General features: G+C 33.1%; 1 protein-coding gene across 1 annotated transcript in view; it reads left to right on the forward strand.

Annotated features, from left to right (window-relative positions):
- Window positions 1–12,735, forward strand: part of LOC129222999 (Golgi resident protein GCP60-like) — a 74,247-nt gene that overhangs the window by 48,960 nt on the left and 12,552 nt on the right. The window contains exon 5 of the mRNA XM_054857563.1: window positions 12,117–12,204. Within this exon, the coding sequence (XP_054713538.1) occupies window positions 12,117–12,204 (88 nt within the window). The remainder of the gene's footprint in view (window positions 1–12,116; window positions 12,205–12,735) is intronic.

Below are 12,735 nucleotides of genomic sequence, written 5' to 3' on the forward strand. Positions count from 1 at the left end.
AATAAAATCATGCGTCTATGTTTTGTCATTAGCGAGCATAATACGATTTAAAATTATTCGTAAAACATGAAATTTGATTAAAGAATGAGGAAGTACTCACGTAGCGATTGAAACAAACATTCTAGAGAAGTAATAAATTCGATTGAAATTAAGTGTTTCTATTTTTGAATATTGAACAATTTCCCATAGCAGGCTGCTTTAACCATTACGGCTTAAATGCCAGCACATGTTTTTCTTTTAATCGAACACTTAAAATTCAAAACCAAAACCAGTTGAACTGAGTCAGTTTTTTAAGTGTAGTTTTTGAACGTAGACAAAATTTATTTATTTTTTTTTTTTAGCCGAAAGCAGAGGAGTAGAAAATGATTTCTTACTAATGAAGTTGATAACAATTTTAATGTTTTATTTCGTATTCGAATAAAAAATTAAAGGTTTACTGGGTGAATCTCGTAATTTCAATTTGGCGTAGTATTTTTTCGTTTGTACAAAACGTCGAACACTGCTATTAGAAAAATCTACATTTCAGCATACAATGAAAATGTTTTTTTGCACAAAAAGGATTCTCTTGAGGTAAATCTAATACTTTTTTTATGCTTACACTATGCTTTGTGGTCTGGACGGAGACAAAGCTTTAAAAAATAGTAAGAACACCCTTCGATTAACAGTCAACTTATCTGAATGATAACTATAGCCTGCATAAAGAAGTCGAAACACCAAGTAGCATTCCCACTGCATTTATTTTATTACGTGTGTTATCTGTTGTACGTTATGAGTACATGTAATGCGTAATATTAATGTAAATTTGCTATTATGTCGGACAGCCCGAGCTTGCCCGAAGTTCGGATAGTTTATAGAAGAACACTCTACCGAAAAAAGCTTATCAATTTAACCGAAGAGCTAAGTCCAGTGCTTTTAACCTTTGTTTAAAAATAAAAAAAAAACCACATAGGTAAAATTTTTTTTCTTGCCGAAAGCGACGCAAAAAATTGGAAAATTGTATTTGAACTTTGCTTTAAAAAATTGCATAAGAACTATTGGCTGCATCAAGGTTTTACAACAGCAAGGGGCGTTTCCGAAAACTTGATTTTTAGACCGTAAGTGTATTTTTCGTCCTTAGCCAGCCTGATAAATTTTAAAATGAGGGGGGGGGGGAGTTTCTTCAAGACATAAGAAAGATCTCGCATACTGACCGAAAATAATCCACAGAAATAATTTATAAGATAAGATATTGAAGAGAAGTATTTTTATTTTTGAAAATTTTTACAATTTGTTATCGCAGGCTGCTTGAACCGTTATGGCTTAGATGGCAGCACGTGTTCATCATTTAACAGCGCGGTTAAAGTACAAAATAATTTGAACGAAGTTCTTTTTTAAGCGTAGCTCTTCGAATGTTGTAAAAATATGATAAGCTATTTGTTTTTTTTTTTTTTTTTTGCAAATAGAATACAAAATATGTATTTTACCCCTCAAATTGAGGTAGTAATTTTTTAATTTGTACAAAGAGTCAAAAACTCATTAGAAGAATCTATATTTCAATATACGATTTATTATTTTATCTGAACAAAAAACAATTCCATTGTAATCTGAAATCTTAAACCTGATACTTATATTTTCGCTTACATTATCTTTAATTTTCTTACCGGAGCCAAAGCTTTAAAAACAAAAAATACCTTACAATTAAGAATCAATTTAGCTCCATTTTACATCAAGTTTTCATAACAGCAAGGAGCGTTTCCATCTCATCTATTCCCTCATATGTGGTATTTATTGTTCATGTAGCGCGATATTTCGCTAATTTTATGATGCAGATAGTCCGGACATGGGCCCGAACACTCATTCTCCTGGTTACCAGGAGAACGCTCTGCCGATCAAGCTATTCAGCTCTGCCGGTCACAGTGCAAGTTAAAGTTATAAATTTAACCGAAAACCTCATTCTGGTTCTTTAAAACAAGTTTTTTGACAGAAAAAAAAAGAAAAACAATTTTTAGACCGTGGGTCTATTTTTCGTCAGTAGCCAGCACGATAAGCTTTAAAATAAGGTGTAAATCAAAGAAATCGATCAAGAATTGAGGAAGATCTCGCGTAGAAACAAAAAAAAAAAAAAAAAAAAAAAAGGCTACAGAAATAATATATAAGGATTTGCATTTTTATGGGTTTTCGGTACTTGATGAATAATCAGTATTTAAATGTAATAGACGAAGTATTTTTTCGGTAAAACTGAAAATGTGATACGGAAAAAAAAAGTCAGGTTCAGTCAATGTTTTCCGGTAGCGCAAAGCCTTATAAACTCACGTGCGCAGACGTCGGACAGCAATCCAGACAACGTCACTCGCCTGTCTGGGGGCAAGCATCAAATTAGTCTTTGGGTCAAGCCTCCCTAGTTAGCTTAGGTCAAAGCTCCCTAGGTAGCTTTCTTTTGTTTACCTTAATTTTTTTTACAACTTAGATTAATAAACTACTACATATCAGTATATAGCTAGATAGGTGATAAAACATGTATACTTTAAAAATTCATTTCCCTCAAAATTCGACGTTAAAATTTTAACGAATCCCAAAATCTTCAAACTTCACTGAAAGATGCAGTATCATATAACACGGAATTTCTTGAAAACCACTCACGATCTGAAATGACTTCGCCCTGTAAAATACTGTAGCGTGATTGATCAACCAATAATATGACTAAATTTTCCCTGAATTTCCTTTTCATGGAAAAAATCCCCATGGGTCAAGTCTCCTTATGGGTCAAACCTCCCTAGTTTCCCCTCATACTTTTTTTCTGTGTTCAATATCCCACATGAAAGCATTAACTTTGCTAATGCAAACTCTTAGATGATTTAATTTCCATGTGCACCAAAATATTATTTGTTACTTTTTTACAGGGAGGTAGAAGGGAGGAGATAAATCTTTCCTACTTAGAAGTGGCAACGATTGTTCACTTTTTTAGAGGGCGCTGTCGGCGAACCGCTCCCGTCAATCGCAGCAGATCAATGTAAATGATGCTGAGTTTATCATTTTTTTAGGGGCAGCTATTTAAAAAAAAAAAAATACTGGAAATTGGTTGTAATAAAAAGCTAATATAGTAGACGATGTACGGGTTTCGTCCACAGGAAGTTTGCACAGTATTTTGATGGAAAAATTAATTTTATTTTTCATCACCAACTTGCCGAATTCGTCTGCTATTAATATTGCGCTGTTTTTTTTTTTTTTTTTACGAGTTGGAATGTTAATTAAATTAAAAATTTTTTACCTTGGAACGCTTTTTTAAGATATTTGTGGGATTTTCTGTTGAAATTAATCAAGTTTTCAAAAATTAAAATTTACTCTTTTTGTACATGTATTTTTTTAATGAATAAGGTTTCTCGATTTTTTTTTCCATTTGGTTGTCGAAATAAATGCAATAATGAAAAAAATAATGATAACAATTATGTTTAAGCAGTGAGTAAATGCATGAATAAAATTATTATAATCAATATCAGCTTGAAGTTAAGTAAACAGAACATTAACATTTATTTTTATCTGTTAAAGGTCGTGAAAGTAAAAGTTATTTCGCTTTAATTAGTTCTCGAAACATGTCACGAAATTTACAAGTAATTAAAAAAAAGTATTTACGTAATTTATTCTACTATATTCTCATTTCGTCAATTATTTACAGGAATAGAAACATTCCAACTCGTAAAAAAAAAGAACATCGCACAGCGCAACATTAATAGCAGACGAATTCGGCAAGTTGGTGATGAAAAATAAAATTAATTTTTCCATCAAAATGCTGTGCAAACTTCCTGTGGACGAAACCCGTACATCGTCCACTATATTAGCCCTTTATTACAACCAATTTCCAGTAGTACTTTTCTTTTTTTTGCTTTAATAGCTGCCTCTAAAAAATGAGAAAATTAGCATCATTTACATTGATCTGCTGCTATTGATGGGAGCGGTTCGCCGACAGCGCCCTCTAAAAAAGTGAACAATCGTTGCCACTTTTACACTAGCAAACCCGTAGGACATTTCTCTCCTTCTTCCTACTCCGTGCTTTTTCATCAACGCTGTTAAAGATATAAACATAACAGAATTAGTACACCGATTGTGGAAATGTTTAGATAAACACTTTGCTATATTTTTGTTGCACGCACATGTGAATGTGCATGTAACATTTTTTTTTCTTTTTTTTTTCAAAAAAGGACCTTTCAGTTTAAAATCTCGTAATTTGCAAAAAAAATGAAAAAAAGGTTATCTGCAGAAAAATTTGATTTAAGCAATTTACAAAAATCAAAATTTTCTAAAAATTAACGGCTGATTGGTGATTTGACTTGTTTATATACGATATTTTTGTTTTGGACAAAAAAAAAATCTGGCTGTTTTTTTCCTAACAGTAAAAGTTTTATGCCAATTTCTGCTTAAAAAAAAGAAAAAGAAAAAAATCAGATTGCGTATATTTTTTATACGTTCTTATCATTTTTTAATGTTTTCGTAGAAAATATAACTTTTAAATACATTTTTTGTACAAAAAATCTTTTTTTTCCCCAATTTCTCCGAAAAAAAACTTTTGCTTTTTTTTCTCACTTCAAAATTTCCGGATATTTTATTATTGTTCGGCAATTGTTACAACATAAAAGCTTTCCGCATTCCTCTCCCATGCTCAATTTCTGACTGTGAACTGAATTTCTGTGAAAAAGCATAACTCAACAAGCGACAGTCAACAGTGTGCTTTCACAATCGTCTGGTTTTTGAACTTCTGTAATTGTTTCGTATTAAGGTTGTGCATTCGATCAAGGTTTACAGAGTGTAATAATCCGTATAGTATTGTTATAATTGCATAATACGGAACCATGAATTAAAAAAGATTTTTATCCTGAAATAAATTAAATGTTTCTAAAGGACCGTGCTATGGTAGTGGAAATGCAATTTGAGATGTATCAATTAAATATTTGTATAATGGTTACATATGCAAATATGTTACTGTGAAAGACCGAAACCTGGTAAATGTCAACACTTGCCGTTGAATGTCATAGTAACTCAAACTAAGTCTTACGAGTACGGTAGACGGATTAGTAATTGGCCGGCCAGAGTTAGGAAAACAACGGCGAAGTATAGCATTAAATAATTCAGTAATGGGGTTGTTTCCTTAAGTCAAAAGTAGTACTTTTTGTCACTGAAATTAAAAGAATAAGCAAAAAAATAAAAATAAAAAAAATAATAAGAATACATGGACCTAGAAAATACTTTTATTTTCCCAACAGTTATTTTTTTATTAATTTTTTAAAATGTCCGATTTTTCAAACAAGGCGTGGTATTAATGACGTCACAAATGAAGCTCTTTGGTGCATCTTTCTATCACGCTTCCACGTTTTGATAATCAAGAAGCGAATTAAAATTGCTCTCTACGCTTGCTATCAACCATACCGTTGCCAATACACGTGAGTAAAGATACGAATTAAATATTTTGCTCCGTGAATAGCATTTCATTATTTGTGATGTCATCAGACAGAAGCATAAACAATGAAAGCGCACTGATTTAAATATATTTTTTTAAATATTAAACTTAAACAAATTATTTAAAAAATGGTCAGATCCTATGTTTTTAAGCGTGCTCTTTCAGAAAAAAAATGCTTTAAAAATTTTGAAAACGACCCCATTCTCAACGTGTGGTCCGCGGGCAATTCTCCTGTTGTCCACGAACAACTGGTAAAATTAATCTTGAATCTGAGGGGCGTTAACTAATCACATGCACTTTTGGATTCTGTTGTGAATCATATCTAGTCCGATTAGGTTTCGATAGTGGTTTCTTTTAGTAGCTACATTCATCATAATTAGATTAGGGAAGAAGCGGCGTTTAGCCCCAAGATGGCGGGCATTTCTACTTAAGCCGCGATTTACGGATTTAGGTCTTAGTAGTGAAAAGGCTGGAAAAAAAGGGGCAAAAATCGGCCTCTACAAATACGGTTAACGAGTAAAGACAGATAGACTAGTTTTGTACTCCTTTCCTTCTGGTGGTCGTTCATGTTGTCGAGTGCTTCACTAGCTTCATGTCTTTCTTTTCCCCACAAAACTTTGATTCGTTCTTCTCTTCTCACCCCTTTTTTGAAATTATAAAAACAATTTTTGTGCTGAGTTTGTTTTCAAATTTAGGAACTTATATGTACTTATTCATTTAGTAGTAAATGTTTATAATATAAGGACAGCACTTAAAACCATAAGTAAACCAATAAATTGGAAGTAAATGTATAGTTTGGCCCCGATAAGTTGAAGTTTGACTTTGGCAATGTTTACTACTTTTTAGGGAATTCAATGTAAAATGCAAGTGTTGTTGGAGCGGAATCGAGTTGGAATACATTCTCAAAACTACCTACAAAAGTAACTAACTCGACTCTGCTATAATAACCCTTCACAATTACCTCATTAAGAAGCAAACATTGTCGAAATCAAGCTTCATCTTATCAAAGCCACTCTACGATAATTTTTTTCGATAATTGCACTCTAGATTTGTTCACTTAAGTATGATCTATTTACAACCTGTTTCTCTAACATGCGTTTACATGGATATTGTTAATTTTTTTAGCTATGCTGAAGAAGCAGTTAGATTTTCCGGATTACAATGACAGCAGGTGTGTCTAAATATTTGAATTTTCATGTCTAGTTAACAGCTGAATATAATTTTATTAACTAATAAGAAAATTGAGTTACAGAACTTGAACAAAATTCAAAGCATTATTTTAAGGAAAGTTATAAAAATAGAAAAACACCAATCATTTTGCTTACAGAAATAAACTATTTTCTCTGATTAACTATTATTTCTAAAGTTCCGAAATTGTAATTGAAACAAACAAACAAAAATGTTTGATGTAAAATTGTAGCATTAAAAATCATTAACATTATAATTAATCGGCATCAGTCGATTATCTTTAGGTGATTAATTGGTAATCGGTCAATTTGCTTATCGGCGCATTCGTAATACCTACTAAAACCAATCACTGATTAGTGAATGGTTATGCATAAAAGTGTGTCGATTTCTGATTGAATCTGCGTTTGTTAAAAAGTCGACTGATGAGGAACGGTTTTTTGCAAACACAATGGACAAATATTTAAGAGCAAAATCCTATTCTGGCTACTATCGGAACTCCAGGTATTTTTGCAGCCCTGGACAAAACTCAGGGCAGCACTTATAAAAACCAGGACCGTCCTATCTAATCCTTAATGTATGGTAAATATTTGAATAATACGAATGATAGCTGATAAGCCAGTGATTTTGACGCATTGAATGATTTTAATACAATCGTTTGTGTTTTATGTGTTTTACTTTTTATAGTGCTCGCGATTTTCTATGTGCTAAATCATATTTATTGAATTTACAAATTAGGCATTATTAGTTTACTTTTGAAATAGTTTATTGAAGATCTGGTTTTTTTCATTTACCCCAAAAGATTTATAATCCTAACCATTTAAAAATGTTGGATGGAAGGAAGAAAAGCTCTCTTCCTATTTTAAATATGAAATTTAGCTGCTGATTGGTACCCACAGAGTTCAGTTGACATACACTACAAGTGGGACTGCGATTTTATTTTTATGTCTCAAGGGTCGTCCACGAATGAAGTCACGCTTTGAGGGAAACGGGGCTGGGAAAATTGTGAGGTTATGACAAGGTTGAGGGAGGGGGGTAACAAGAACTGTGACATCACACATTTTGGTTAAATTAAAACTATCTTTGTAAAATATAGTGTCACATGTGGGAAAGAGAGGAAATATGGGGTAGGGTGACACTTTTTCACAGAAATGGGGTGTGGGTCAAATATGTTGAAAAAAAAAGAAGTGTGACATCATTTATGGACAGCCCTCAATTCAGATGACCTATCATTTGTTTAACTTTAAGGTGCTCAGGCAAGTGTGAGGTCTTAGTCAGGCGATCTTTGCCGAATTGATTCTAAACCGATCTTTATTGAACTCTTGTTTTGACAAAAAATGCTGATGAGTCCATTATTTATTCTTCAGAAAGACAGGAGTTTGAACGAGCTCATTTGCTTGCTTCTATGACCATCCTCAAAATTTTGCTTCATAGCCCCTCCCCTCTTTTTTTGTTCGAAGCTGGCAAGGATTCCTTATTCATTTCGTAATACTGTTTTGATGAACATGATGTACAAGAGATTTTTTGGTGGAAGATTCTTTTGACTATAATGAAAGGAATTTTAATACTTCGCATGATGTTAAGAAAAAGTCCCCTAAGTTTTTAAACATTGTGTTTCACTTTTCTGAAACACTTATTTTACAATCGTCTTCCGGTAGTAATACTCACAACCGACTATCTTGACCGAAATGTCCCTATGGATCGCTGATAGACCTCCGAACCTTCGAAACAAGATCAAAAGAAGTCCACAATGATTAATAACACTCATTGAGAAGAACTCGAGTTTTTTGCTTTACCGTTTATGTCACTTCCTTCATTCCACAAAAATGGACTGCATGTAATTACTATACTCGTAATCGGAGTACGTTAAGGTTAAATCCATGAGTTCGAAAGTTCTCTGAAGAGTCGCTAGTAATTATCGTAAGGGCTTAGTTGCAGTACACTTTCCCTCAAGTGCTATGCCTAAATTACACAGATGTTGCTGCCCTGCCATGTATCAACGCCCCATCAAGGGTTCGCTGGAAACGTTTCCTTTTGTCTTAAATCAATAGTTATTGTCTTAAAACACTAATGTACGCGAATGGAGCTTGGGTCACCCAATAAGCAGAAAAGCAACATCAACAACATTATGAAATTAAAATGTCATTAAATGATTGGCAAATTTTCTAAAGATCGCTTGACGAAAAATCATTATTTTGTACTGCCATAAAATCAGTTTTGGGGCTGGTCCATTTATGATGTCACTTTTTTCAACAGACTTGATACCCCTCTCCCCTGTGTCACACTGCACTTTAACCCCCCCCCCCCCCTTCGTTTCACATTTCACGCTGTTTTTTGTATGCATATTGCAAAACAAAAAAAATGGGCTGTCAGACTTCTTGTTTACCCCTCTCCCTCCGTTATAATTTTATGACCCCTCCCCCTCAAAGTGTGACATCATTTGTAAACGATCCCTGGGGTTGAAAATGACCTCTTTGTCTCGCGACAATTCAGTTTGTTTGATAACAATCTCCTCGCGAGCGCGCCCTCTGCCGGCAAAAAGGCGATATTCAGAATGGATATCATCGATCGCGCGGCTGGAAACCGAAACGTCCCTTGGCTCCGAAGACCATTCAGATGTCGCGTCTCGTAGAACGCCCATGAGCACTAACTTCTCTTCGTTTTATTTTCTGTGCAGTGATGCCGTCTCGATTCATGGAAGGCTTCGTATACGTTCTAAAATGCAGCTAACAGGTGCTATGAAAATAATCACTTTTTTGAGTTTGCTGGAGCTCTGAAGTTCGTGCATGGGGCCTATTATATATTGCCGATTTTCTCATGCGATGTATATTTTCTATTAATATTTGCTAATGTGAGGCAGCAAATTTTAGCTATGAAGTACTCCTGTTTTCTCTCGAAATTCCTACCGTTTCGGAAATTGGAAGATTTTTGTTGCAGATGTGATAGTCTTATAGCAATTTGTGACACTTTTTTGCAATAAATTATTTGCTCGAAATGGACATCGTAAAATTGCTAATGCACTAATTAGGACATCACCGTTTACCTAATTTGCTCAAAGTAAGATTTAGTCAAAATCTGAAAAATTTGCATGGATGTTGAAAATCAGTTTAAGTGATAACGCTGTAATGTCGCAACTTAATAAGCATGTTTAACTTTTGATATGTGCTAGAGTTGCATGATTAAACATTTCTTCTTCTTTTTCTTCTGTTAAATCCTCAAATCTGGGGTAATTTTATTAATTGTGCATACTATCGACGCTCATGTTTTGAGCCTAATGTTTTCTTATTTCATTTTACTCATATCCTTCTACTTATTTGTTATTTATTATTTTTGTCCCAGTCACGTTTTGATTAAATCAAGATTAATTAAAAACTTTTTATTCGTGGGAATAAAATGTTAAGCGATATCTGGAGGCGAAAAATTGTGCAACATTAACACTCTAGATTAACACTTGAAAATGGTATAACAAGATTTTTTTATTTATTTATTTATTTTTTTGCAGAATTTTTTTTTTTACTGATGAATGCTACTGATCCGTTTTGGAAATCAATAGTTGAAACTCTACATTTTGTTGTTAAAATAAGTTTCACATGCTAGAAGCTCAATTTTGTTGATAACATCACTAGAACACCCAAAAATAAACTTTTACATTTTATGTAGAGGTAAAATTATTGTTTAAAAATGTTTTTGTAGCAATACTAGAAAGTTTTTAAAAAATCTATTAATTTGATCAACGGTGATTGCAAGCACCATACGTAAGTATAACTAACATTTTTGTTTGATCTTAAAGTAATTAGAAGAAATTTAGTTACCAAACAAATGAAAAGAAAAACAAACTTGGGTGCTTCATATTAGTTGTCGAAAATTTCATCCTAATGCTTTTTTTTACATTAAAATAATTATTTAATCATGATTTATTCGTATCATTTTAAGAACAATTAAAAAAAAGTAAATTGTGATAAGGCATCCTAATTTTGTCTTTCTTTTTTAGGGAGGTGGGGGGATGTTTTTAGTACACCAGATTGTTGTAAGAGACTGTTGATTTTTTTTTTTTAATTATTATTATAAATTATTTTTAGGGTCAGATTGTTAAAAAGTTTTTGTATTATAATTTTATTAAAATATAGCGATTTCTGTGATGCAATAATTAAGTCACTTTTCTCTAACTAATTCTCTTTCAAGTGGTATGAAAGTTTAAAATGTGAGCATTTTGTTCGTTTTTATGAGAGAATTGAGTGAGAGAAAAAAACACCTTGACATTTCTTGAAAAATTGAACTAAAAGAGTTTATTGATCCTGTTCTAATTTACTTAGAAATAATCAACAAATTTCATCTAGTTCGAAAAGAAACGGGTATTTTGATTGATCTACAATGTTAATATACGCAAGAAATATAGCCATCAAGGCTGAACCATCATTTTTTTAAAATGTTTATGTATGTTTGCAAAATTTAGTCTGAAAGGGGGTGAAAAATGAATTGGAGTACATTCTTACATACAAGTCGATGATTGTTTTAAGAAGACTGATAACTACTAAAAATAACGAACTGTAGAGCTAGTCTAGTCTAAAGCCCTGAATCAGCGACACGTCCGCCATCTTGCGGCAAAATACCGCTTTCTTTCTGTGCCTACTATAATGAAGGAGCGTGTTTTGCTTCTTGGTGGTAGTGCTTTTCGATTGTGGATTAATATGGAATTAATAAGAAACCACAATCAAGAAGCAAAACATTTTACTTCACCATAATAGACATAGAAAGAAATCATCATTTAGCCCCAAGATGGCGGACGTGAGGCTACTTATTCTGTGATTCAGGGCTTTAGTCTAGCCAAAGTTGGAAGTTCAAAACTAGTTAATGTGCGCGGTTCAACTATGCTAATTTTGTAATGTTTTTCTTTTCTTTGTAGTTTTTTAAGGACTAATGTAAAAATCACGACGCTGCAAAAAATTAGCCAATTGCTTACTGAAAAAATGTCTCCATAAATCGAAAGTTAAAAAAAGAAAAGGACAAAAGTCTCTTCTACAAATGAGGTTTTGCTTTGAAAGTGGCGGTTCATGAAATTGTGACAAGGGGGAAGGAGAGGTAACAAGAAGTGTGACACACATTTCGGTTAAAATAAAACTTTCATAACAATATGTTAGTAAAACATAGCGTGACATGTGACAAGAGAAGGGGGGTGTCAAATATGTTGAGAAAAAAGCGTGACGCAACATTTGACAGCTTTAGAGTCATATTTCTCAGAAAATCTTTCAAACCTTTTTTTCACCTCATTTAAAAAAATCTGTTGCATTGTCTCAGCTCCTCTCCTTTATTTACTTTTAAACTCTTAAGCCATTTCCAAGCTGCAAACTTATGAAAAAAAAGTATTTGCGTTGCATTGTGCGGTCTAACAGGTGTATTGACTATATATTACTGATGTAGTTATTATGCTGTGTTATGGAGTATTCTGTAATTTTCATTTTAACGAAAATTTCTCTTTCTTAATAGTATTTTTTGTACATTGCAGGCGACTCATACAAGAAGCTTTGAACAGACAGACTTTCCATCAGTTTAAGAGTTATGCAGAGAAGCAGTACCCTGGAGATCCCGAGCGGGTAGGTCATGTCAAATCATGCAACTTAAGACCTTATTCAACGGGCAGCTCGAAACTTCCCCTTAATTACAGCAGAATGCATATCTACCAACTAGGGAAATCTTCATGTGCAAATCACTAATAATATTTCAGTTTTAAAAATTCTACTAACTGCGTGCAACATACTTAATTTTCAAAACACTTCTTAATAATCCTTGCGTTTGAGTAACTCGCTAATTTTTCCAGTCTGCAGCTTAATTCTTTCCAGAGAAGAATAGAACTATCCTTGACTTCCTTCGATATCTATCGCCATATTAAACATCTTTCTTATTAAAAAAAAAAAAACATTTTTTTTTTCTGAAAATCTTATCAATTTTATTTGAAGAAAGCCTGAATAAAAGTAAAATTCCATTCGGGAGAAAATCACATAGAAAGCGGAAATTCGCGGAAAATTAAAGAATTCTCATCCCAGCAATGCAAGGGCTCTGGATGTGATATCTAGGCAGTTCGGTACTTCCATACGTGCCAACTTCTGCGCATTACGCGTAAAATG

The sequence above is a fragment of the Uloborus diversus genome, chromosome 5, assembly GCF_026930045.1.
Source record: "Uloborus diversus isolate 005 chromosome 5, Udiv.v.3.1, whole genome shotgun sequence".
Lineage (NCBI taxonomy): Eukaryota > Metazoa > Arthropoda > Arachnida > Araneae > Uloboridae > Uloborus > Uloborus diversus.